This window comes from Notothenia rossii (assembly GCF_949606895.1).
Source record: "Notothenia rossii genome assembly, contig: scaffold_301, whole genome shotgun sequence".
NCBI classification, from domain to species: domain Eukaryota; kingdom Metazoa; phylum Chordata; class Actinopteri; order Perciformes; family Nototheniidae; genus Notothenia; species Notothenia rossii.
In genome coordinates, this window is record NW_027639450.1 from 1 (window position 1) to 27,331 (window position 27,331).

The following is a 27,331-nucleotide window of genomic DNA, read 5'->3' on the forward strand; positions in this document are numbered from 1 at the left end:
ATTTTTTCTCTTCAACAAACCTCTCCCTCCTTCTGTGATTCTACGTAGACGGTCGGGAACGGCTCCTTCCCCGCGGACATCAGAGCCTGTGAGGATTTATCAATAAACACAATGAGATAATGAACCACTAGAGCAAATATCAATTATTTATCTAATATATCAGAATCTGTTTTATTGCCAAGTCGGTTTCACATATAAGGAATTTGATTTGGTGAATAATGTTCTAAACATATCAGGGAAAGTAAGTTTTAAAAAAGCAGCAATTATAGAACTTAGAAAATCTTTAAGAGATGTTTTCAAGAAATACAAATATAAAAAACTAAGTTAGGACAAACATTTGACAAATTACTACGAAAATACATTCTGTGCCGTGTATGCGGTGGGCAGAAATGTGCAAAATACACAGTAGAAATGGCTTGGTTTACATTATTTGGCTACAACTAAGAATATATCCTGTGACATGAAGCATTTCCCTACAATTGTACAATATTATAAAACAATTAAATGAGATATGATCATTTTACCCCGAGAGGAGTTTTGAATGGTTTCGCCTCCGTGCCGTCCCCATCCTGGTCGCTGCCACATTTGTCCGACACATACAGCTCTCCTGTGAAGCAGAAAGAGAGTCAGTGCTTCGATCCCCTCTCCTCCAAAGCAAAGAGGGTGCAGATCTCATAACCAGTGGTGTAAAGTAACTAAGTACATTTACTCAAGTACTGTAACTTTTAAGGTACTTTGCTTGAGTAATTCAATGTTGTGCTACTTTGTACTTCTACTCCAATACAGTTCAGAGGTACATCGTGTACTTTTACTCCATTACATGTATTTAACACCTTTAGTTACTTTACAGATGTGGATGAATGATGTGAAATATAATCACCTCTTAAATCAGACTTTAGTTCCACCTTGAGTAAATTCACAAGTTACCCTACAGTATACAAAGTCATTCAAACTAGCTGCAGCTTTAGCAGCTTTGAGAACACTTTCATGATCAATGCTGATAGGACGTTCATTAATCAGTAGCTTTTATATCTTTCTTTGTGTTACCTTCACTATGTGTAGGCTCACTTTAGATAATGAAAAACTGTCAAACTGACTGTGATGCCCTTGTGGGTTCATCTGGAGAGGGTGTGGCTGCGCTGCATCCAGCCGCCTTGATTGCAGTAGGCTTGTTTGAGACAAGCGAGACCTGCGCAATTTCGATCAACGTCTTGCTCGTGCGTTGCATGATGGTTAGTCATTTTGTCCGACTTGCTTGGAGGCTCGCTCAAATGAGACGTTGAAATCTTGACGCCTGCAGCCTTGAGAGCGAGGCGCGGCGAGGCGGCGCAGTTCCTCGGTTATGGCTAGAAAGGATCCGTCTAGTGTAAAACTCTCGCGAGAGTTTGGCTGAATGTCACGTGGCTGAATGTTTACGTTTGGCAGGCAGCCTTTCAGTTACGATCGTGAACATCAGTGCGCCACAGCAAATGATGGTGAGAAGCTAAACTATCTATTAATGATGTCAATGACAGGGAGTGTGATTGTTGAAATAGGGTGTTAGCGGTCTTGCTGTTCAAAGAAGAATGACAACACTGTAGATCATATAGATCACCAACACTGCGGTTTATTTTTTATTCACAGGCAAGTCAACGTTGTCGCAGTAAAAGTCCCAAGATAGCTCCTGGTGCAATAAAATGTTCCCTTGCAGTGTTTTACTATTAAGTCTGATGTTTCTCTATTAATATTGCTGCTGCATTAATGTGTATGTTGCATCATGTTACTTCTGTAGATGTGTTTCCGAGCCGCTCCGATTACAACGAGAGTTACAACGAGAACGTGACGTCATATTTACACTAGACGGATCCTTTCTAGCCATAACCCAGTTCCTCTCCACGGGCTGCGGAGGCGAAATGCTTGATGGGAAACGACTCGCTGGTATCTCGAGCTGAGCGCTCATTGGTGGTTTTTACCCCGTGCTGCTGATGAAGCTCTCTAATTGGCTCGTCAAAAGTTGTTGTTTGGTGTCAGCTTTACGTCGCCACTTAGTTGTATAAAATAGGTTAAGAAATCCTTCCAATGTTTTTTGATTATTGAAATATATGTTTCATATGAGTGTTGAGAGCTGTATCCATAAATCTCTTAATGTTGCCCTCAAAGTGCACCAAATTGATCACTTTCCTCATCTATCCTGTCCGAAAAGCTGTCCAAATCAATCATTTCTCTCACACTAGTATCACTTTCCAAAGTCTCCGCCATGTTTACAATCGCAACTGGGTACATCTTGTGACGTCACAGCCACTATCGTCTGCAACTTCCATTAGGCTCAGACGGCAAAATTAATAATTCATTAATTCATTAATTATGAATTATTAAAAATTATTTTAGCCATGAACAGGCACAATGATATGTAAAGAATGAAACTGCCATTTCATTTTGGTGCAAAAACATGCACTTCACTGGGTCTTTAAATCTCTCTCTCTCTCAATGTTCGTGCGCAAATGCGCCTTTTTTCAAATGATCCGGTGCTCTTTTTTTGCGGGGGGTGGCATGCGCACTAGTTATGTGCAGCCCTGATTATAAAACATATCATATATATTATTCTGGAGTACTCAAATAAGTACTAGCATAAGTATCTCACAATTGCATTTAGGTGCAGTACTTGAGTAAATGTACTTAGTTAATTTCCACCACTCACCTTGCATATGGTGCTATACTAAAAACGAAACTGAAACCATTACTAACGAATAAAATACGATTGAATTAACGTAATATGTAGTGGAGAACAGGATCATGCTGACTTTCTACATGCCTGTTGTTGACTAAAAGGTAACGTTGAATGCCTGACGTAGCCTTTAGCTGCCCGGCAAACTGACAGCTGTCATGGCTAAATATTATCCCAAAGTAGCCTCTGTGTGGCTCAATTTTCACCTGCAAGTTAATATGAAACCCGCACATAAGCTCAATTACTGTGTAGAACTACACCATATAAATGTATATTAAAACCAGAGACGTATATGTTCAGGAATCAGCGTTAGCTTGAATGCTAACAGCTATCATCACTGCAACTGATGCAATGAGCCAGGCCCTACTGCACACATGTCTTTGGGAGCTAGCTATGTGACTAGCTCTTTTTATTCTTAACCACTGAAACTTGTTCCACACCTTTCGTTATCTCCGTCGCCATGTCTGTCTTAGTCCAACGACAGATAAATAATGTTGTATTCAAAAAATGGAAATGAGAGCACAGAAGCTATCGTGCGTCGGGTCTACTCCTCTGCTGCTGAAATGCAACTTTACATCAGCACAGCAGCAGCTCGATGCAATCGGCAATCGACTGATCGACCTTCTTCTTCCTCGGTTTCAACCAACGGCGGACTACAAAACCAACGATGAAGAAGCATACTGCCACTTAGTGTGAAGTGTGAAACATTATGACTTTAAGACAACTTCTCATAGGACCTATTAGTCAAAAATGTATTAAAACTCTTATGAAAGAGATGGTTACTGGCTTAATCATGTATAATACAGTTCATGAAATAATATGAAGTAGTTTTGTGGTCAGTGAAGTTTTAAGGCATTTGGAAAAAAAGGATGTCCTTGTTAAAAATACCCTTTATTTTAAATTGATTCACCGTGCCTCCTTCTTCGGTTTTAATGGCGTACAACAAACCTGCACTGACGCAGCACTTACTGTGTAACATCATGACTTTACGACAACTTGCCATATGACCTATAAGTCAAAAATGTATTAAAACGAAAGAGAAAGAGATGGTTACTGGCTCAATAGGCCGTTGGAGTTAATCATGTATAATACAGTTTATTTTTTGCCCAGCCAACTGACAGCTGTCATGGCTAAATATTATCCCAAAGTAGCCTCTGTGCGGCTCAATTTTCACCTGCAAGTTCATATGAAACAACACCATATAAATGTATATTAAAGCCAGAGACGTATATTTTCAGGAATAAGCGTTAGCTTGAAGGCTAACGGCTAGCATCACTGCAACTGATGCAATAATCCAGACACACATGTCTTTGGGAGCTAGCTATGTAACTAGCTCTTTTTATTCTTACCCACTGAAACTTGTTCCACACCTTTTGTTATCTCCGTCGCCATGTCTGCCTTAGTCCAACGACAGATAAATAATGTTGTGTTCAAAAAATGGAACTGAGAGCACAGAAGCTATCGTGCGTCTGGTCTGCTCCTCTACCTCTGCTGATGCAACTTTTACATCAGCATTAGGGATGGGGGCAGGGGCGGACCTAGCACATTTGGTGCCCTAGGCGAGCTTCACCACTGCGCCCCCCCCCCAAAAAAAATATCAAAACATCTTAACAGTTATACAGTAAAGTACTGCAGCTTTATTTATTACAAGCAAGAACAAGAGCTAAGAATAAATGTAAAGTGCACACTAAAGAATTAAAACAAATAAACAACTTAGCTAACAAACAATAATAATATCAATAACAAACAATAAAAGAATGTGCAAATTTGCTTTCAAAGAAAATTAAGAAGAAATGTAAAGTGCACACTAAAGAATTAAAACAAACAACTTAGCGAACAAACAATAATAATAATAACAATAACAAACAATAAAATAACATGCACATTTGCTTTAAAAGAAAATTATGTATTGTAAAATATGTTACACATGTCAAATAATCAAAATATAATATGCTAAATAAACAAACAAATACATAAAAATTACAAATTCACTTTGTCTCAAGAACTATTTACATTCCACTCCCTATCATCACACAAGGTTGGCCTACATATTAGCTCCTACTGGTTTCCATTTACAGTGCAATCCTTCTGGCCTTCCTCGCTGCAAAGTCATCAATCACATCATCATATGAAATCTGACCACCAACCTCATGGTTAATACTGATTACAGCCAGACCACTGAGGCGTTCTTGAGCCATGGTGGACCTCAGGTATGTTTTCAAGAGTTTTAATTTGGAAAAACTCCTCTCGGCTGAAGCTACTGTTACTGGTAGCGTTGCACTGATCCGCAGAGCAATACACAAGTTGGGATATATTTCGGTGAGCTGCTTTGTGTGTATGAATTTCAACAACTCAAGAGTTGTCATGCTCTTTGATGGCAAGTCAGGTACATTTTCCAACTCCTGAGCCAGCTCCTTCCCATCCAAATCAGATTGCCCTCCATGGCTTAAGGTGTGTGCAAGTGCCTCTGCTTGCTTCATCAGCTCTTGGTGTGGCAGGTCTGGGAAGTTGTACAGAATGCCAAACTTGTCTTGCACATGTTCAAGAGTGGTAAACCTCTCCTTTTGTGCTGACACTGCAGCATCTACCACCACGTTAAAGAACGTTACCTCCAGATTTTGCAAGGCATTCCTCAATGGCTCATCAGGAGACTCATATGAGAAGTGCCTCTTTGTTGACTTCAGCCGCTTTTGCACAAGGACTGCATCCACATTCATGTCTTCACACATGTCCTTGGCTGATGTTTGTGAAGCCACAAAGCCTGTGGCTCTGTAGGATTTGAGAGCTTTTTCAGTCTTTTTCAGTAGACTTACTGCTACATCCACTTGCATTGTTTGGGACTGCAGGACTTTGCTCACCTGCTGAATTTGACTTAACATGTCATACCAGACCACTGTGCACAGTGAAAAGCGGAATGACCCCACTTCTTCTGCCAGAGACTGGGCTTCAATCCTGATGATTGGGTCTTTGGCCTGGTTTCTCACCTCAAGCAGTGCCTCTCTCACAGCTGCGGCTTCATATCGCAGAGGCTCCACAGCTTTCACTCTGCTCTCCCATCTGGTTTCTGACCACATTTTGAGTGAAAGGTTGACGTGTTTCTTGAGGATGGCCCATCTCTGTGTAGAGGCAGAAAACAGGCAGTATAGCTTCTGCACAATGCCAAAAAATGATATGGCATCTTTGGAGCTTTTGGCAGCATCAGCAATGACCAAATTGAGTGTATGTGCCCCACAAGGCACAAACAAAGCTCTCTTCAACTGCAGTAGCCTGGCCTGTACTCCCTTGTTCTTCCCTCTCATATTTGCGCCGTTGTCATATGACTGTCCTCTGCAGTCATCAAAGGCAATCTGCAACTCCTCCAGCCTCTTCAAAATCAGGGCGGACAAACTTTCACCAGTGGACTCCTCTGCTACTAGGAATCCCATGAAATGCTCTTTAATCTGGGGGTCTTCTTCCAGTGTCACAATTCTGATGACTACTGACAGCTGTTCAGTGTGGCTAACATCCGGGGTGCAATCTAAAATGAGGGAAAAGTACTTGCATTTCTTTATTTCTTGCACTATTGTTGATAGAATCTTTCCACTGATGCATTCAATCAACTCATTCTGAATCGTTTTGCCCAAGTAGCTGTGGTGGGATGTTTGACTTTTAATCTTGTGGATGTGGTCTTTCATCACTGGGTCAAACTGCGCCAAAAGCTCAACCTCTTTCAAAAAGTTTCCATTTGAAGGAGAGTGGAGTATTTCTGTCTTTCCTCTCAATGCCATATTTCGCCCTGCCAGAGACTGTACAATAGCAACCAGTCGTGTCAGCACTGCTCTCCACCGACTCTTCTCTGCCTCAAGGAGGGCCTGCTCTTGTTTGTCTATTGTTGTACCTTGTTTTAATCGAACTGCCAATTCTTTCCATGACGCCAAATTGTTCAGGTGTTCCGGACTATTTTCATGGCTGGTCAAAGCAGCACTTGCATTTTTCCAATCCGACAGTCCTGCATTTGTTAAATGAATTTGTTTTGGAGATAAAAGTTGACAACAAAAACAAAAAAGACTGTTCTTCTTTTTTGAATATGTCACCCAACTTCTTTTGATCCTTTCTCCATTTACTAAGGTCCTGCTGAAGTACTGGTGGTGGCAACTTCTCCCATCATCTCTCCTTGGGAAAATGAAATCAGGTGTTATCTGATATGGTCCTCTCCGAACAAACTCTGTCCTCATTGTGTCTGTGAGATGTGAAGGGCAGTCAGCAGGATCGGTTGGTAGTGGATCGTCTGTCTTTGCTGCATCTGGAGGGCATGTGAAGCACATTTTCTCACCTCATATTCACAATATCTTCACACACACACACACACACACACACACACACACACACACACACACACACACACACACACACACACACACACACACACACACACACACACACACACACACACACACACACACACACACACACACACACACACACACACACACACACACACACACACACACACACACACACACACACACACACACACACACACACACACACACACACACACACACAACCCCAATTCCAAAAAGGTTGGGACAGTGTGTAAAATGTAAATAAAAACAGAAAGCAATTATTTGAAAGCATGAGGACAATTAGGTTTATAGCTAAACATCTTTACATTCATCAGGCACACACCTGAGAAGAGTGTATGGGTGGAATCTGTGGTGCAATCAGGATGAGATGCAGCAGGCTGTTCTGACGTTCCTTGCACACAAGAGCAAATATATTGGCTGGATTAGAAATGGCACGACAGTCATTTTTACATTCAATTATTTATCATCACATCAGGAACATCTATTGACATATTGTACTCACCAGAACAAACAGACACAGTGGTCCGTGGCAGGGTGGAATCAGTGGTCATCTCATCAGGATGAGCAGCTTGCTGTTCTGACGTTCCTTCATGTGGTTCTAGGTCTATAAATATAGAAAGAACACACAAGAGCAAATATATTGACTGGATTTCACATTCAATTATTTATCATCAGGAACATCTATTGACACATTGCACTCACCTGAGGAAGCCGGCACAGCTAAGGTGCATGGCGGTTCCTTGTCAACTGATGCAGCAGATGGTCCCAGATATTTTAAAAGTGAATCTAAAATGATATAACAAAATGTGTATTATCAACATTGAATAATTTCCATTTGTTAAATGTAGCTATTATTTAGTTAGTAAGCATTAGGACAGCCTGACAGGTCTGATTTAACTAATCAAGAGCTATGCCTATCTTATTAGAACAGTTGAATCAGGTGTGTTAGTTCTGGGTTGGAACGAAAACATTCAACAGGACTGGAGTTGAGAACCACTGAGCTAGTTAGCTAACGTTAGCGCACATTATGACAGGGTTGAATTTGGCAAATGTTTGACTCGGATAGTCAATGTGCTTTCTGAGGTAAACTTAACGTTAGCTAACGTTACCAACTAACTAACATTCCACCACACTGGCTAGCTCGCTACACCAAAACTAACATTGTTATTATTACTAATATTTCTATTTCATGACACAAAGAAAATAGCCTTATGACAGTTTCGACTGAATGGCAATAACAAACGCTGGCTAGCTAACGTTGGCTTGGCTAACTAGCAAGATTACATGATCCATTCGCTAATGTTGACAATACAATCAAAATTGCATACCTTTCACCTTGGCACGTTTCTCTTCTTCTTCTTTTCTTCGATATACTTGCAGAAAAAAAATCTGAGCTTGTGTGCATACATTTACACTTGTATAAAAATATCCACGTAACTGTGAACCAAATGTACACTTGTATAAAATATCCACGTAACTGCACACAAGCTCAGATTTTTTTTCTGCAAGTGCTCACATCAGGTTTTGCACGCTCTCGCATTTTGCACCATATCTACCTTCATACAATGTCAGTAAACTTCCAAGTTATGCGAATATGTAAGCAAAGCATACAAGTTGTTTAGCGTTACCTGGTGATTTCATAGAAAGCTCTCTAGCTAGAAGCTACCTTACAGTACAAAGTTGATTCTGAGTCCTGTCAGTTAAAGTGTTTCATAGTTAGCTTAGCTAAGCATCAACCTAGCACTGAAATATATGGATGTTATGTGACAGTATTTCTGAGAAAAAGTCAGCTGAAATAGTGGCATAGTTGCCACTCCTTTACGTGTCTACAGCACGTTTGAACCATGGTTTGAACGTATTTGCAGCAGTAAATAAATGCGGCTGTTTGGCCACTGACGTTGCCATAACAACACCTGAATTTAAATGTGCAATCTCTTTTTGTGACAGATCTTTGCATGAAATTATAATTCTTCTGAATGATATTCCTATTGACAGCTAGTTTCTATGTGAACATAATGAGATGGACAGCCAGAGAGAATAAATGAAAAACAGTTATGAAATACTATGACAAAACAAGAATACAGTTTAAAAGGGGAGTGATTTGTAAAATATCCATAAAGAAAAATCTGCTTACAGTTCTGTTTCATATGGGTGTTGAGAGATGTATCCATAGATCTCTTAATTTTGCTCTCAAAGTGCACCAGATTGATGCTTTTAACTTCAATATTTAAAAACAAATCTTCCCGGGGGAGCATGCCCCCAGACCCCCCTAGAGGAGGTGAGGACCACCCCTAGAGGATGTTAGGTCCACTGTGTTTACATGCTTATTTATACAATATGTGTGCTTATGCTAACATCATAAGACAAAAGTTGGTTCCATGTTGTGTGTAGTGAGATCTATCTAACCACAATCATGACTTCAAGACAACTTTCACATATGATTTTCTAAGCAAAGACGTATTTTAAAAACATTGGCCGAAGAGGTGGTTCCTGGCTCGACTTCTTTTTATTTACTGGGAATGCTGACACAGCATTCCAACTATCTGTTATGCTACGCACTAAATTCTTTATTATTCCACCGGGTTACTTTGCGCCTCTCCTTCTCCCACATTGAACATCGCAGAAACTCCGTTCAAACATCAAAACGTTCAGCTCGGTCGGGAATCGATAGCTATTACTTTTATCATTCATAACTTTCATAATTCCAGAGATACATCCCATAATTCATCACATTTTTATCATGAAAGTCAATGGAGAAACTCTTCAGACTTCAACAATCTTCATGCAACTTCAACTGCTAACTGCTCCTTCTTCAACTGCTAACTGCTAATCTGATTCTTACTTTTAGAGATATTAAACATTGTTCAGACCTTGGCAAAGAGGCCTTCTTCATATTGGAGTGTGTGTTACATTCCTGATACATCATTTTTCATGACAAACGTAGGAAACCATATATCGTAGCTTGAAATAATTAAACAAAATGCCTCTTGAGGGCATTAAGTGACAAAAACGTTCAACATGTCTCCATTAAACGCCATGGTAAATTCAGCCTCACCTTTCCCCACCACAGCAGCCGCACACCTTTAGTTAATCTGCCAAAAAGGCCACATTATTAACCCGAAAGTACACAAAAAGTTATTTAAATAAATATATATGTCTGACTGAACTCTTCCTGTAAAACACTAAGGTGGTGCTGTGTTAATTGTAATGCAGCATGGCCAACATAATGTATTCCATTTGTCTAATTATGACGTTTTTTGGGTGTTTTTGTGTTATTATTTAAAACATGTCTGCAGACTTTTAGTACATTTAGCTCATTATACTTACTTTTACTTAAGTAACAATTCCAATGCAGGACTTTTACTTACAGTGTAGTTGTACAATCTTTACTTGAGTTAAGAATCCAAACCCTTCTGATTTTATTGATTTAGTTAACTTTGTCCTAATAACTGCAATAAACTTGTTCTACCAGTTTCACAAAAACACCTGCTGACTCGCTGTTTTCAAGGTGCTTTTTATTGCATTACTCAACACCACAGTGCTGTTGAGAAACACTGAGCTTCTGCAAAGTCCTCTTTCTGCAGAAAGAACAAGAAAATCCTGTATTTTCATGTAGATGAAAGTGGCGTTTAAAAACAAATGTGAGCATGTAAAATGTGTTGCAGTTGAGTCTCAGTCACGTTTCTGATGGTTTGGATGAACGGGTAAATAATGAGATCCATTCTAATAAAAATAGAAATACATATTTGCATTATTGTGCATTTCATACCTGTGTGAGGGCAACCATACTTCATGTAATCTGTTCCTATAAAAAGACTTAAAACCATAAGATAAATATCAGGTTTGAGGGTTTCTCTTAATGGAAAATTCTGCAAATATCATGCCCACTTTTTAACTGGACTTAAAGGTCCCTATTATACTGTGTTTCATCAATATATTATAGGTCTCAGATATATCCAGAACATGTCACTGATTGGCTGAAACACCAAACAGATCATTGCAGCATCCCATAATCCCCTCTGTTTCAGCCCTGTTTCTAAAGTGCTGATTCTCTGTCTGTTACTTTTAGATGAAAATGAGGTGCCCCTCCCCACGCCCCTCTGAGAGACATTTGGTTACAGAGAACTCAATGGTGCTCTAGGAGGACATTCAGGTGATAAGGTAAGTGTGTGTGTGTGTGTGTGTGTGTGTGTGTGTGTGTGTGTGTGTGTGTGTTTACATTTGTTTTAGGGTACGTCTGCTCTGGTGACGACACTACTACCCTAATCTGCCCGGCAACAAGGTTACCCTGGTGACCTGCTTCGTCTATGGGCCAGGCAGCTGGAGTTTCTGTCACACAAGGACACATTTAGGCCAGATTTATAGGTCAATTTGGCAACATAAAGGCATCGAGACAACGCTGACTAATTTTGCTACTCAAATCCTCCAAAATCATATGAAAAGTGTGGACATTATGGGATTAAAATCAGGTTTAAACTCTTTTTTCCCCAGGAGATTTTAAAGCCCCTCTAACCTGATGATGTCATCACTCTGAACATTCCGCCTCATATACACTCTGAAAAAGTCTGACGTTTTCACCTAACTTAAACTGTGATTTGAAGAAAACTGTACCATCTATCAAAAAAACCTTTTAGTCCAATAAAGTGGAGAGTCTGGAGAGCAGGTTAAACCTTTGATCTTCTTTCTACGTTAAAGTATGGCGAATCTGTACGACCTCAAAGTCGGGTGATTTTGAGCTGTGTTCACGTCGCTTTCCCATTCATTCCTATGGGGGCGAAAGGTCGCCGTTTTTTTGCATTTCATTGTTTCGATCTTTAAACTGGGAATGATGGTTATAAATCTAAAGAACTGAGCATGTACTGACAGGGACTGGAATTTTATTGCATTTCAGAATAATCCAACTCTTTTGATACTCATGCACTTTATTGATTTACTGATACTAATTCAGAACATTTGTCAAATTGAACTTTGCCTGGTGATAAATGCATTATGTAACGCCGTGATATCAGGCGTTTATCCTTGTGACCGTCTGAAAGCCTTAATAAACACATTTTATAAAACCTTAACCGTTAACCTTACACTTGTCTACAGCGACACCTTGTGGTGAGAGTGTGCATCTCTCTAATCATCACCATGACTTAAAGACAACTCTTAAATGAATTTTGAAGCAAAAATTGCTGGCTCGCGTTGTTTTTTTGTATTGTATTATCACTAATAATATTATTAGTATACAAATGTACAACGTAAATTAGGGGGTTGGGGGCCAATAATCCTGAATACAGTAATGTGAAATAATATGAAGTTTTAAGGTGTTTGAGAAATGAATGATATCAGTGTTAAAAAATACCCCAAAATATTGATTGATTCAGAAAACGTTTTATTATGCCTGCATTAGGCACGTGCAGAGGAACAGAAAGAGATGACAATATTACAGCAACAACAAAAATGTACATTCAACAGAAGGACTTCACAAATCAAAATAACACGTTACAGTTTCAATAATCCATATCAATCTATTAGGAAACTGGATTTATTCAGGTCAGTTATTTATTACCAAAGATATCCCACACTGCTAATCTTCTATTCACATATCAGGTCTCAAACCACCTCTGACAAAAACTGTTATTTACAGACAATAACAAAACACTTTCATAATATAATCTTAGTACATGAAGAACAAGAAATATCCCAAATCATATATTTTCATCATCCCTCACCAAACTATCAGGGTTATTATTTGGTCTTTCAGACATTTATTTACTCTTTAAAATATGTGTTCATAATATTTTCAGGAATATTTCCTTTTTTGCAATTGTTTGGTTAGTAATCCAACATTTGACCTTAGAGAATAACACAATAAATGTAAAATAAAAGAAATAAGAGGAAAACTCCCTTCTTGTGAGCAGTGATACTCACCATGGCTGCAAAGACAAACAAACTTAACTCTAAATAAACTTGTCATGTGTGGGTGACCCGAGTCCTTATAGCAGCGACCGGGGTTCTGCTGCACCCTTCTCTTCATCTTTTCTGGTGTTTTCCATCTTTCATCAGACTAAAAAAAGAATATATATCTGAGAAATGGAAAGTTGTCGTGTGGTGTTTCCCATCTACGGGTTTGAGTCTTCTTTGTTTAAATCTTTACAGATTTCTACAGAGACTCTATCAGTATACAGACCAAACCCAGGACAGAGCGGCTCAGTGAATGTGGTGTGGACTCTGTGGAGGAGAGTCATGGTTTCAGAGACGCTGTAGAAGGACAGAACACCTGCACTGTGATCCAGGTACACTCCTACTCTGGAGGACCAAGAACCTGAGATTGATGTTCTGATTTTGTTATGTCTGAATTCATAACCATCATCTAAACACTGCAAAGCCCAAGACTTGACATTGTTTCCAAATAAACTTTCATCTCCTTTTCTGCTAATACTCTTGTATGCAACTACAACAAAGACACTCCCTTTTACCTCCACCTCCCAGTAACAACATCCAGTCAGACTCTCTCTACACAAAATCTGAGCCCAGTCAGAGAAACTGTCTGGGTGAGCACACCAGTAGCCATATGCATACAAGCGGAATTGAGCCCCTTGGCAGGTAGTGGCAGAGATATGTCTGTTCATTGTGTTCAAATCCAGTCTGATATCACACACATTTTTGAGGAATTCAGTCCTGTTCTTGGGCTCTGTCTGTGGAGTCTCTGTTAATGACATCGTGGCCCGTTCCTCACTAACAATATCCTGTAGTTTATCTCTGACCTCTGACACAGCTGCAGTCACGTCCTCGGTGTACTTCAGGGAACGAGCCGTGATGCTGGAGGAGTCTGTAGCTTCACTCAGACGTGATAACCTGCTGTAACTCTGTAGGAACTGGGTGTGGTCCTCTGTGTGTGAAAGTCGGTCCAGCTCGGTGTCCTTCCTGCTGAGCTCAGCGATCTCCTCCTGCAGCTTCTCCTGAAGATTGTTGACGTGAGCCACTTCAGATTCCTGACGAGATCTGATCTGCTGCTTCACATCTGTGAAGATCTTCTCGCTGTCAATCACTGCTTTATCAGCGGAGAGATTGATGGCCTCCACCTCCTTCTGAAGCAGCTTCACATCTTTCTCTCTCTTCTGGATTCTCTGCTGGATGTTTTGACGACTCACCCCGAGCTCTTTCTGCTTCTCGCTGATTTCTGCTACAGCTGAAACTGTGTCGTGGCCTTTATGTTCGTCCATGGAGCAGAGAAAGCAGATACACTGCTGATCGGTGCGGCAGAAAATCTTCATCACCTCATTGTGACGAGTACAGATGATCTCCTGCATCTTGTTGGAGGGGTCGACCAGCTTGTGTTTTCCAAAGGCAGGGGATTCATAGTGAGGCTGGAGGTGCTGCTCACAGTAAGAGACCAGACACTGCAGACAGGACTTCAGAGCTTTCTGTTTTCTCCCAGTGCAGACATCACATCCCACATCTCCAGGTCCAGCATAGCAGTGATCAGCTGGAGACGCTTTGACGTCTGTCTTCTTATTCTTCACTTCCTCCACTAACTCTGCCAACACGGTGTTTTTCATCAGGACAGGCCTCGGTTCAAAGGTCTGTCTGCACTGAGGACAGCTGTACACATGTTTCTGATTCTCTTCATCCCAGTAGTTTTTAATACAGCTCAAACAGTAGCTGTGTCCACAGGGAATAGTCACCGGACCCTTCAGTAGATCCAGACAGATGGAACAGCAGAGCTTGTCCTGGTTCGCTTGAATTTGTTGCTGCGCCATTCTCCCGATCAGAGAGACGTTGTTTGAAAGCAGGAAGAAGAAGAAGGAGGGGCTGTTTATGTTTGACTCGTTCCAGGTAGAGGCGGGATTTCAAGGTGTGTTCAGGCTCTGTTTCTAAATGCAGTTAATAATGTGAAACAAACAAGGTCGTGTTGTCAGCCCAGTCAGAAATGTAGTTTTCAGTCTGTTGTGAAGGAGACAGTGTTTATGTTCTTCATAATGACAATCCAAACACATCTGTTCCACTCACTCCTTTACTATCAACTGTGAACAATGTAGAAAATATACTGCCTGTGCTGTTAGTTTGTAATGTTTATAATCCTCCAGGAACAATTATTCTTAAGTGTGTTACTCAGCTATTCTAACCAAATACGCCATTTGTCAAATTCAGCAAATACCTTCTCATGGCCCACCTTTTTTTCTGTATTTTCAGACTAAGTACCTAAGTGGCAGGCAGCCATGATAAGAGCCGTTTAAGTCTAGTTGATAGGAAATTAGGTTCAGCGAGCTTCCCTTTATAACCCCCTTTAGTTTATAGGAAACACTGGATCATCCTTTACAAAAGGAAAGGAGATAATGCTGTGCCACAATGCTTGTTCACAGAAACAACCGATAACGACTGACAAACAAAGATCACATGGTGTTTTTTATGCAGTTTACAACTTATTCCGGTGCTACATGCAGGGTGTAATACGAACGAAGTGCTGTGAAAAGATCAAATCAAATCACCATTTCAAAGTGTTAACTGAGTTGTGTGGGGTTTCTTAAACTTGTTGTACATGTTTTAATGTTGATATGCACAGTGATAGATGTGAAGGCCTATCAGTTATGCATTTATTGTATACAGTTTTATTTATCCGAAATATTTTCATAAAATCATACTAATGGGATTCATTAATACGTGTGGACAGGAGGGTGAGTGCGAACAACCATCACACATTAAATATATATTATATATATTATAATGCAGTTGGTGGACACCTGATTAATTAACTAAATTACTGTTTACTTTTATTCATGTGCATTTTTAAACTAAAGTTCTGTAATTGAAGAGGACACATTTTTGATATTGAATATCTTGGTTTCTTTTTCTCAAAGGTCACATTGTTCTGATGTCTTACTTAATACACTTAAGTCAAAAACATATTTTTGATATTTCTATTCTCTCAGATTTATTTGCATTGCATTTGATATTGAGGTAATCCAAAAGTAACGTAGAGTAATCAGGTTACATTGCTTTTATATTGTGATACTCAGATGAGGTTACTGATTCCATTCTTATTATAGGTTATGTAGTGGACATGGATTACATTGTTAAAGTAACACTCCCAACCCTGTTAGTGTGTAAAATCATTGTTGTGTTTGTTGGTATATTGATGAACCTACTCCTGTTTCCGGATGATGACATGGCTTTTATTTGTTGCTGTTCCAGCGTTAACCTTACACTTGTCTACAGCGACACCTTGTGGTGAGAGTGTGCATCTCTCTAATCATCACCATCATGACTTCACGACAACTTTCAAATGAATTTTGAAGCAAAAATTATTTAAAAAAAACGTTGACAGAAGGTGGTTGCTGGCTCGCCTTTTTTGAAAAATTGCATTATTACTAATAATATCATTATTATTACTATACAAATGTACAAAGTAAATTAGGGGGTTGGGGGCCAATAATCCTGAATACAGTAATGTGAAATAATATGAAGTTTTAAGGTGTTTGAGAAATGAATGATATCAGTGTTAAAAAATACCCCAAAATATTGATTGATTCAGAAAACGTTTTATTATTGATTTAATGATTGATTTTAATGATGTGATACAAAGAGGATTTAGGTCTGCATTAGGCACGTGCAGAAGAACAGAAAGAGATGACAATATTACTGCAACAATAAAAATGTACATTCAACAGAAGAACTTTACAAATCAAAATAACACGTTACAGTTTCAATAATCCATATCAATCTATTAGGAAACTGGATTTATTCAGATCAGTTATTTATGATATCCCACACTACTGATCTTCCATTCACATATCAGGTCTCACACCACCTCTGACAAAAACTGTTATTTACAGACAATAACAAAACACTTTCATAATATAACCTTAGTACATCAAGAACAAGAAATATCCCAAATCATATATTTTCATCATCCCTCACCAAACTATCAGGGTTATTATTTGGTCTTTCAGACATTTATTTACTCTTTCAAATATGTGTTCATAATATTTTCAGGAATATTTCCTTTTTTGCAATTGTTTGGTTAGTAATCCAACATTTGACCTTAGAGAATAACACAATAAATGTAAAATAAAAGAAGGAAAACTCCCTTCTTGTGAGCAGTGATACTCACCATGGCTGCAAAGACAAACAAACTTAACTCTAAATAAACTTGTCATGTGTGGGTGACCCGAGTCCTTATAGCAGCGACCGGGGTTCTGCTGCACCCTTCTCTTCATCTTTTCTGGTGATTTCCAGCTTTCATCAGACTAAAAAAAGAATATATATATGAGAAATGGAAAGTTGTCGTGTGGTGTTTCCTCATTCTATGGGTTTGAGTCTTCTTTGTTGAAATCTTTACAGATTTCAACAGAGGCTCCATCCCTATGCAGACCAAACCCAGGACAGAGCGGCTCAGTGAATGTGGTGTGGACTCTGTGGAGGAGAGTCATGGTTTCAGAGACGCTGTAGAAGGAAAGAACACCTGCACTGTGATCCAGGTACACTCCTACTCTGGAGGGCTTAGGACCTGAGAGTGATGTTCTGATTTTGTTATGTCTGAATTTATAACCGTCATTGGAACACTCCAAAGCCCAAGACTTGTCATTGTCTCCAAAAAAACTTTCATCTCCTTTTTTGCTAATACTCTTGTATGCAACAGCTACCAAAACACTCACTTTTACCTCCACCTCCCAGTAACAACATCCAGTCAGACTCTCTCTGCACATAATCTGAGCCCAGTCAGTGAAACTGTCTGGGTGAGCATACCATTCCTCGGTATTCAAGCTGAATCCTGCAATGTAAGACTGAGAGCTGATATGTTTGTTCCTTGTGTTCTGATCCAGTGTGATATCACACGCATATTTGAGGAATTCAATCCTGTTCTTGGGCTTTGTCTGTGGAGTCTCTGTTAATGACATCGTGGCCCGTTCCTCACTAACAATATCCTGTAGTTTATCTCTGACCTCTGACACAGCTGCAGTCACGTCCTGCAGTGTACTTCAGGGAACGAGCCGTGATGCTGGAGGAGTCTGTAGCTTCACTCAGACGTGATAACCCGCTGTAACTCTGTAGGAACTGGGTGTGGTCCTCTGTGTGTGAAAGTTGTTCTAGCTCGGTGTCCTTCCTGCTGAGCTCAGCGATCTCCTCCTGCAGCTTCTCCTGAAGATTGTTGATCAGCAGAGAGATTGATGGCCTCCACCTCCTTCTGAAGCAGCTTCACATTCAACCAGTAGTTTTTAATACAGCTCAAACAGTTGCTGTGTCCACAGGGAATAGTCACCTGATCCTTCCGACAGATGGAACAGCAGAGTTTTCCCTGGTGCGGTTGAATTAGTTTCTGCGCTATTCTCCTTCTCAGAGACACGGCACTCAGAGGGCTGGCCTTGTTTGAGAGCAGGAAGAAGAAGGAGGGGCTGTTAATGTTCGATTCGCTCCAGGAAGAGGCGGGATTTCGGATTTCAAGGTGTGTTCAGGCTCTGTTTCTACATGCTGTGAATAATGTGAAACAAACAAGGTCGTGTTGTTAGCCCAGACAGAAATGTAGTTTTCAGTCTGTTGTGAAGGAGACAAGTGTTTATGTTCTTAATAATGACAATCCAAACACATCTGTTCCACTCACTCCTTTTCTATCAACTGTGAACAATGTAGAAAATATACTGCCTGTGCTGTTAGTTTGAAATGTTCATAATCCTCCAGGAACAATTATTCTTAAGTGTGTTACTCAGCAATTCTAACCAAATACGCCATTTGTCAAATTCAGCAAATACCTTCTCATGGCGCACCTTTTTTCTGTATTTTCAGACTAAGTACCTAAGTGGCAGGCAGCCATGATAAGAGCCGTTTAAATCCTCGAGTCTAGTTGATAGGATATGATGTTCAGCTTCCCTTTATAATCTCCTTTTGCTTATAGGAAACACTGGATCATCCTTTACGAAAGGAAAGGAGATAATGCTGTGCCACAATGCTTCTTCACAGAAACAACTGATCATGACTGACAAGATCACATGGTGTTTTTTATGTAGTTTAAAACTTATTCCGGTGTATACAGTGTGTAATATGAACGAAGTGCTGTAAAAAGATCAAATAAAATCAGCATTTCAAAGTGTTAACTGAGTTGTGTGTTTCTTAAACTTGTTGTGTACATGTTTTAATGTTGATACAGTGATAGATGTGATCAGTTATGCATTTATTGTATAAAGTTTTATTTATCCGAAATATTTTCCTAAAATCATACTAATGGGATTCATTAATACGTGTTGTGTTGGTATATTGATGAACTGACTCCTGTGTCCAGATGATGACATGGCTTTTATTTGTTGCTGTTCCAGCGTTAACCTTACACTTGTCTACAGCGACACCTTGTGGTGAGAGTGTGCATCTATCTAATCATCACCATGACTTAAAGACAACTCAAATGAATTTTGAAGCAAAAATTGCTGGCTCGCCTTGTTTTTTTGTATTGTATTATCACTAATAATATTATTAGTAAATTAGGGGGTTGGGGGCCAATAATCCTGAATACAGTAATGTGAAATAATATGAAGTTTTAAGGTGTTTGAGAAATGAATGATATCAGTGTTAAAAAATACCCCAAAATATTGATTGATTCAGAAAACGTTTTATTATTGATTTAATGATTGATTTTAATGATGTGATACAAAGAGGATGTAGGTCTGCATTAGGCACGTGCAGAGGAACAGAAAGAGATGACAATATTACAGCAACAATAAAAATGAACATTCAACAGAAGGACTTTACAGATCAATATAACACGTTACAGTTTCAATAATCCATATCAATCTATTCGGAAACTGGATTTATTCAGATCAGTTATTTATTACCAAAGATATCCCACACTGCTGATCCTCTATTCACATATCAGGTCTCACACCACCTCTGACAAAAACGGTTAATTACAGACAATAACAAAAAACATTCATAATATAATCTTAGTACATGAAGAACAAGAAATATCACAAATCATATATTTTCATCATCCCTCACCAAACTATCAGGTTATTATTTGGTCTTTCAGACATTTATTTACTCTTTAAAATATACTAGTTACAGATTTTAACAGAGGCTCCACCCCTATGCAGACCAAACCCAGGACAGAGCGGCTCAGTGAATGTGGTGTGGACTCTGTGGAGGAGAGTCATGGTTTCAGAGACGCTGTAGAAGGACAGAATGCCTGCACTGTGATCCAGGTACACTCCTACTCTGGAGGACCAAGGACCTGAGAGTGATGTTCTGATTTTGTTATGTCCGAATTCATAACCGTCACCTAAACACTCCAAAGCCCAAGACTTGCCATTGTTTCCAAATAAACTTTCATCTCGTTTTCTGCTAATACTCTTGTATGCAACTGCTATAAAAACACTGGCTCCTACCTCCACCTCCCAGTAACAACATCCAGTCAGACTCTCTCTACACAAAATCTGATTCCAGTCAGTGAAACTGTCTGGGTGAGCATACCAGTTATTTTTATTCAAGTAGAAATATGCATATAGCTCAGAATTAAACACGATATGTTTGTTCCTTGTGTTCTGATCCAGTCTGATATCACACACATATTTGAGGAATTCAGTCCTGTTCTTGGGCTCTGTCTGTGGAGTCTCTGTTAATGACATCGTGGCCCGTTCCTCACTAACAATATCCTGTAGTTTATCTCTGACCTCTGACACAGCTGCAGTCACGTCCTCGGTGTACTTCAGGGAACGAGCCGTGATGCCGGAGGAGTCTGTAGCTTCACTCAGACGTGATAACCTGCTGTAACTCTGTAGGAACTGGGTGTGGTCCTCTTTGTGTGAAAGTCGGTCCAGCTCGGTGTCCTTCCTGCTGAGCTCAGCGATCTCCTCCTGCAGCTTCTCCTGAAGATTGTTGACGTGAGCCACTTCAGATTCCTGACGAGATCTGATCTGCTGCTTCACATCTGTGAAGATCTTCTCGCTGTCAATCACTGCTTTATCAGCGGAGAGATTGATGGCCTCCACCTCCTTCTGAAGCAGCTTCACATCTTTCTCTCTCTTCTGGATTCTCTGCTGGATGTTTTGACGACTCACCCCGAGCTCTTTCTGCTTCTCGCTGATTTCTGCTGCAGCTGAAACTGTGTCGTGACCTTTATGTTCGTCCATGGAGCAGAGAATGCAGATACACTGCTGATCGGTGCGGCAGAAAATCTTCATCACCTCATTGTGACGAGTACAGATGATCTCCTGCATCTTGTTGGAGGGGTCGACCAGCTTGTGTTTTCCAAAGGCAGGGGATTCATAGTGAGGCTGGAGGTGCTGCTCACAGTAAGAGACCAGACACTGCAGACAGGACTTCAGAGCTTTCTGTTTTCTCCCAGTGCAGACATCACATCCCACATCTCCAGGTCCAGCATAGCAGTGATCAGCTGGAGACGCTTTGACGTCTGTCTTCTTATTCTTCACTTCCTCCACTAACTCTGCCAACACGGTGTTTTTCATCAGGACAGGCCTCGGTTCAAAGGTCTGTCTGCACTGAGGACAGCTGTACACATGTTTCTGATTCTCTTCATCCCAGTAGTTTTTAATACAGTTCAAACAGTAGCTGTGTCCACAGGGAATAGTCACCGGACCCTTCAGTAGATCCAGACAGATGGAACAGCAGAGTTTGTCCTTGTCCCGCTGACTTCCTTGCTGCGTCATTCCCCCTCTCAGAGACACGACACTGAGAGGGCTGGCCTTCTTCTTCTTCTTCTTCTTCTTCTTCTTCTTCTTCTTCTTCTTTTCTTTAATGGCGAATCGCTTCCACTTGGAGCATATATCGCCACCTACTGTTGAGTTATTAAATGTTCATACTAAATCCTTGTCCTCAGACCAGTGCTTTTGAGGAATTTGAAGATCAGCTTGTTTGCTTCATTTCTTGATTTACTTTCAAATATTGCCCTGAAATCCATGTCCTTGATGTTGAGTTGTTCCAGTGCAGTTTTCAGAATGAATCTTTGTCTGTTATAGTCCGGGCAGCTAAAAAATACATGATGTATTGTCTCTGGTTGTTGGCAACCATCACAATTGCCATTTGGATGTTTTCCAATCAGATGCAGTGATGAGTTTAGTCCAGAGTGTCCCAATTTTATCCTGCTGTTGATGCTCTGTTCTCTTCTACTACTCCCCCAAGTGCTTCCCGTTCCTACTTCCCTTTGTATCTGATATAAATGTCTTCCTTTGGTGTTACTGTCCCATAGTTTTTGCCATTGTTGCTTGATAACCACTTTTGTAAAATATTTGACTTCTGCTCTACTGATGGGTACCATAATATCAATCTGGTTTGCTTTCAAACCACATTTTGCCAGTTGATCCACTACTTCATTCCCTCTAATGCCCACATGCGCTGGAACCCACACAAATTGAACAACAATTCCCAGATGAACTAACCTAAACATGCTTTGTAAAATTTCATGTAAAATATCCTGACGACATTCTGAAGAGAAGTTGTTTATACTCTCCAGAGCTGCACTGGAGTCAGAGCAAATGACCACTCGCATTGGCTGTATTTCCTCTACCCACTGAAGTGCAAGAGAGATAGCCATCATCTCTACTGTATATACTGCAATGTGATCACTTGTACGCTTTCCCACTTTGACTTTTAACTCAGGAACATAAAATGCACAACTCGTTAGACCATTTTCTGGATTTTTGGATCCATCAGTAAATATTTTTATAAAGTGCCCATATTGTTCATGTTGAACAGTGTTCACATAAGCCTTTACATTGAATTTGTTTTTCATTGAATGTACCCGTTTCAATAATGATAAATCTACTATAGGTTGAGGTAGCAACCGTGGTGGAACAGCTGATAACAACACCGTCGGACTAATATTCCATTCTTTAACTTTGAATTCCTTACATATTTCCGAAACACAAAAACAAAAACTTTCTTTTTTTATTTTGTTACTTTCCCAACTTGTTTGTACAGTTTGTTTAGTAGGGTGAGTATCTTTATGACCCTGTAGATTTGCCCAGTAATTAACAATTAACTGCTTTCTCCTCAAAGAAATAGGTACTTCTCCGACCTCTACCTGAAGTGCCGACACAGGTGTAGATCTTACTGCCCCACAGCATATCCTTAGTGCTTGTGCCTGGACTCTATCTAATTTTTGAAGAGAAGAGTATGCAGCTGACCCATACACTATTAGTCCGTATTCTATGGCTGATCTAATTAAGGCCGTGTATACGTTCCTCAAAGCAGCTTTATCAGCCCCCCACTTAGTGCCTGCCAAGCACCTCATAACATTTAAAACCCTTTTACATTTATCTACTACTTTATCAATGTGAGTACTCCATGTGACTCTCTCGTCCAACCATATTCCCAGAAATTGAAATGTCTTCACTTTCTTTAGATCTTGTCCATAAAGTTTTAACCTAACCTCCTCACCTATCCTTTTCCTCGTAAAAAATAAAGTTTCAGTTTTTTCCACCGACAATCTAAACCCCCATGTCAGAGACCAGCTTTCAATTTCCCTAATGGCTTCCTGAATCTTAGATACAATATATTTTACATTTCTGCCCCTTTTCCAAATAGCTCCATCATCTGCAAAAAGTGACTTACCAATATCAGATCCTACTTGTGTATATATATCATTGATCATGATAGAAAATAAAAGAGGACTGATGACACTCCCCTGCGGGGTTCCATTTTCAACTTCATGCCTGCGAGAATATGACTTGCCAACTCGGACTCTGATGGCACGGCCAAACAAAAAATCCATAATCCAATTATATACATTACCTCCCAGACCCATAATGTCCAGTTTTATTAATAATCCTTCCTTCCACATCATATCGTAAGCTTTTTCCACATCAAAGAATACAGCTACAACACACTCCTTGTTCGCTTGGGCTTTCCTGACTTCAGACTCCAGGCACAGCAGTGGATCTAAAGTACTCCGCCCTCTTCTAAACCCACTCTGATAAGGAGTCATTAGTTCATTTTTCTCAATGTAGTATGTTAGCCTTTCTGTTATCATTCTTTCCATAACTTTACACGAGTGCGATGTCAGAGCTATAGGTCTATAACTGCCTGGACTGGTTGGATCTTTCCCAGGTTTCCTAATAAGAATAATGACTGACTCTTTCCATATTATTGGCAGCTTCCCTTTCTCCCAGATCTTATTGTACATCTCCAGCAGCTTTCCTAATGCAAAATCACTTAATTTGGTCAACATTATATAACATACATTATCTTTCCCAGGAGCAGTCATTTTACACTTACTTAATGCTCTTCTCAACTCTTGAATAGAGAAAGGTATATTTACAACACTCTGCGACGAATGTCTTTCTTCATATACATTAGGATGCTCATCTAACACTTCCTGCCTCCTGATCTTACCTTCTTCTGTCAAATTTTCCGAAGAATGAACTTTGACAAAATCTTCAGCTAGAATTTCTGCCTTCTCCAAAGCACCAGTGGCAACTTCCCCTCCAATCTCTAATACTGGCAGGTTACTCTGATGTCTTATTCCCCTCATGTTCTTAATCATTCCCCATACTTTATCTAATGGTGTAGTTCTCCCAATACTTGAACAGAATCCTCTCCAACACTCACTTTTTGCTCTTTTAACAATGTTCCTTACCTGAGCCTGTGCCTTTTTATATTCTAATAAATTATGTAATGAATGTGTCTTTCTTAGCTTTCCAAACAGCCTGATTTTGTTTCGGATTGCATCATTACAGTCTTTGTTCCACCACGGTACCATCTTAACACATTTACCAAGTTTCCCAGTTTTATTCCCAATAGTTTGATTAGCGCTTTTGATTATATTTGAAGTAAATTGCTCATTTATTTCATCAATACTTTCTGCCATATCAATCTGATCCAATTCATTATCGCACAATTTAGCAAACATCTCCCAATTTGCTTTAGAAAAAGTCCATCTCATGATACCGTCTAGCTCAACCACATGATTTATATCAAACTTGATTATAATCGGAAGATGATCACTCCCAATACTGTTATTTGTCAATACTTCCCAACTGCTACCAGAAGCTAATTCACTTGTTACAAGAGTTAGGTCGATCGCAGACTCTGTTCCATCTCTAAAATTGATCCTTGTACCTTGCCCATTATTTAAACAAACTAATTCCTTTGCCTCCATTATATCCTCCACCACCTGTCCGTTGTAATCTGTTGATCTCCCTCCCCACATTGTATTATGTGCATTAAAATCACCACACCATATTATTTCATTTCCTTGGCAAAGACTGTCTAATTCCTCTATTTTGAGTTTATTACATGGATTATAAAAATTCAGGACACTAATTTTCCTTTTATTAATCCAAACTTCTACACCCACTATTTCTAAATCATGACTGTTCTTAAAAGTTAGCTTACTATAAGACATGACTTCTCTGATAAAGATTGCACATCCCCCTCCCCGGCCATCATTTCTATCTTGTCTTATAGCAGTATATCCCCCAATTATGAAGTCCAAATGTGTCTTCAGCCATGTCTCTTGAATACAGAGGGCTGGTCTTGTTCGAGAGCAGGAAGAAGAAGAGGCGGGATTTCAAGGTGTGTTCAGGCTCTGTATCTAAATGCAGTTAATAATGTAAAACAAACCAGGTCGTGTGGTCAGCTCAGTCAGAAATTGAGTTTTCAGTCTGTTGTGAAGGAGACAGTGTTTATGTTCTTCATAATGACAATCCAAACACATCTGTTCCACTCACTCCTTTTCTATCAACTGTGAACAATGTAGAAAATATACTGCCTGTGCTGTTAGTTTGAAATGTTTATAATCCTCCAGGAACAATTATTCTTAAGTGTGTTAATCAGCAATTCTAACCCAATACGCCATTTGTCAAATTCAGCAAATATCTTCTCATGGCCCACCTTTTTTCTGTATTTTCAGACTAAGTACCTAAGTGGCAGCTGTCGAGCCGATGAATGGGAGTCGGAGGCGGCGTGTTGAGTATGGAACTCCAAACTTTATTTTCCATTGGGTTTACAGAGGGGAAGAATAACTTGCATACATGCTACTCAAGCTAGAATGATAACAACCACCAGGTACACTCTCTAACAGGTCCGTGGTGCAACACACACTATATACTACAGTGAATTATGTCCCACCACACAAGCCCCCCCAGAATTCACCCATACACAAAGTCAGTGCGGCGGGGTGGAACGACAGGCCGAGCACCACGACTCCGGAGAACGGGATCCCGGGAGGCGACCTCTGCAGGGCGGCCGCTGGGAGAGGTGGGACCGGAACCGCAGGCCCAAATTCGGTGACAGGGGTCAAGGCAGGGGGGCGGCCCCGTAGCGGAGGCCGTGCCAGCACCACCGGCTGGTCCAAGTCCAGGTGAGAAGCCTCAACCCGGTCCACGAGACGTGCTCGGCGTTGTGCCTGATGAACATGTGCTCCACCGAGCGAAGCCTCACGGGAACCCGGGACACCTGAGTGCCATGCTGAGCAGTGAGGATCGGAGCAACGGCCTTAGCGGAATCCTGCAGGAAAGCTCGCTGGGCCGTCGCCGACCAGGGGCCCGATGCGTTGGGGAGGAAATCCCCTGGAACCCTCAGCAGCTGACCGTAGACCATCTCTGCCGTGGAGCTCTGCAGATCCTCCTTAGGCGCGGTCCTCAGGCCCAGCATAACCCAAGGCCGCTTGTCGACCCAATTACATTCCATAAGGCCGGCACTGAGGGCCGCCTTCATGGAGCGATGGAAACGATCGCAGAGGCCGTTGGCCTGAGGGTGATAAGCGGTTGTCCGGTGGAGCTTAACCCTCAAACCCCAGGCCACAGCGTTCCAGAACTCGGACGTGAACCGCGCCCGTGAAGGAGCCCGTCTGAGGAAATCTCTGAAGGGGGTGCCGAAACGACACAACCATGTCGCAATGAAGGCCCGGGCTATGTCAGCCGCCGCTGTCGACGCGAGTGGGACGACCTCCGGCCAACGGGTCGTCCTGTCCACCTTAGTTAGGAGGTAGGTAAAACCCCTAAAACCTCTTCTCAGGCACTATGAATCGCTCCAGGGGGGCCTTCGTGTGGTGGTGCACCTTAACACGCTGGCTCCCGGTCAAAATCACTGTACCTGCATTCCCTGGGCGTCAGCTGGCGGCTGAAAAAGGCGACTGGTTGCCAGACGCCTTCCACCCACTGCTCATGCACTGCACTGATGGCGTAGTCCGATGTGTCTGTGTCAATGGAAATGGGGGCCGTGGGGGACGGTTGCGCCAACAGGGCCGTCTGAGCCAGCGCGGTCTTGACCTCCTTAAAGGCAACCTCAGCCTCCGCCGTCCAGTCGATCTCCTGGATGGGGGCCTTACCTTTCAACGCCTCATACAGCG

At 40.8% G+C, this 27,331-nt stretch overlaps 3 protein-coding genes and 1 long non-coding RNA gene across 4 annotated transcripts; all 4 read right to left on the reverse strand.

Moving 5' to 3' along the window:
• Positions 1-4,382: 4,382 nt before the first annotated feature.
• Positions 4,383-8,492, reverse strand: LOC307027856 (zinc finger MYM-type protein 1-like). Its single transcript, XM_079696209.1, has 5 exons — positions 8,379-8,492; positions 7,753-7,836; positions 7,553-7,654; positions 7,373-7,441; positions 4,383-6,986 (listed from the first exon to the last, which is right to left on the reverse strand). Exons 3-5 carry the CDS (start codon positions 7,599-7,601, stop codon positions 4,777-4,779), a joined length of 2,328 nt encoding a protein of 775 aa, XP_079552335.1. The 5' UTR covers positions 7,602-7,654; positions 7,753-7,836; positions 8,379-8,492; the 3' UTR covers positions 4,383-4,776.
• Positions 8,493-12,410: 3,918 nt separating this feature from the next.
• Positions 12,411-15,099, reverse strand: LOC307027853 (E3 ubiquitin/ISG15 ligase TRIM25-like). Its single transcript, XM_079696207.1, has one exon. The coding sequence runs from the start codon at positions 14,796-14,798 to the stop codon at positions 13,158-13,160; it is 1,641 nt and encodes a 546-aa protein (XP_079552333.1). The 5' UTR covers positions 14,799-15,099; the 3' UTR covers positions 12,411-13,157.
• A 1,458-nt stretch (positions 15,100-16,557) lies between these two features.
• On the reverse strand, positions 16,558-18,120 carry LOC307027855. The gene is made up of 2 exons (XR_013804781.1): positions 17,982-18,120; positions 16,558-17,285 (listed from the first exon to the last, which is right to left on the reverse strand). It is a non-coding gene; the product is annotated as an uncharacterized lncRNA (long non-coding RNA).
• A 1,500-nt stretch (positions 18,121-19,620) lies between these two features.
• LOC307027854 (E3 ubiquitin/ISG15 ligase TRIM25-like) lies at positions 19,621-21,699 on the reverse strand. The gene has a single exon (XM_079696208.1). It carries the CDS (start codon positions 21,687-21,689, stop codon positions 20,079-20,081), a length of 1,611 nt encoding a protein of 536 aa, XP_079552334.1. The 5' UTR covers positions 21,690-21,699; the 3' UTR covers positions 19,621-20,078.
• Positions 21,700-27,331: the final 5,632 nt, after the last annotated feature.

What these genes read in the sequence shown, in the direction of transcription:
- LOC307027853 (XM_079696207.1), bottom strand. Translation starts at nt 14,798, where the DNA reads ATGGCGCAGCAACAAATTCAAGCGAACCAGGACAAGCTCTGCTGTTCC.
- LOC307027856 (XM_079696209.1), bottom strand. Translation starts at nt 7,601, where the DNA reads ATGACCACTGATTCCACCCTGCCACGGACCACTGTGTCTGTTTGTTCT. An exon ending in CACTGTGTCTGTTTGTTCTG is followed by an intron (nt 7,442 to 7,552) that starts GTGAGTACAATA and finishes CTTGTGTGCAAG; the next exon opens with GAACGTCAGAACAGCCTGCT. An exon ending in CACCCATACACTCTTCTCAG is followed by an intron (nt 6,987 to 7,372) that starts GTGTGTGCCTGA and finishes CATGCCCTCCAG; the next exon opens with ATGCAGCAAAGACAGACGAT.
- LOC307027854 (XM_079696208.1), bottom strand. Translation starts at nt 21,689, where the DNA reads ATGACGCAGCAAGGAAGTCAGCGGGACAAGGACAAACTCTGCTGTTCC.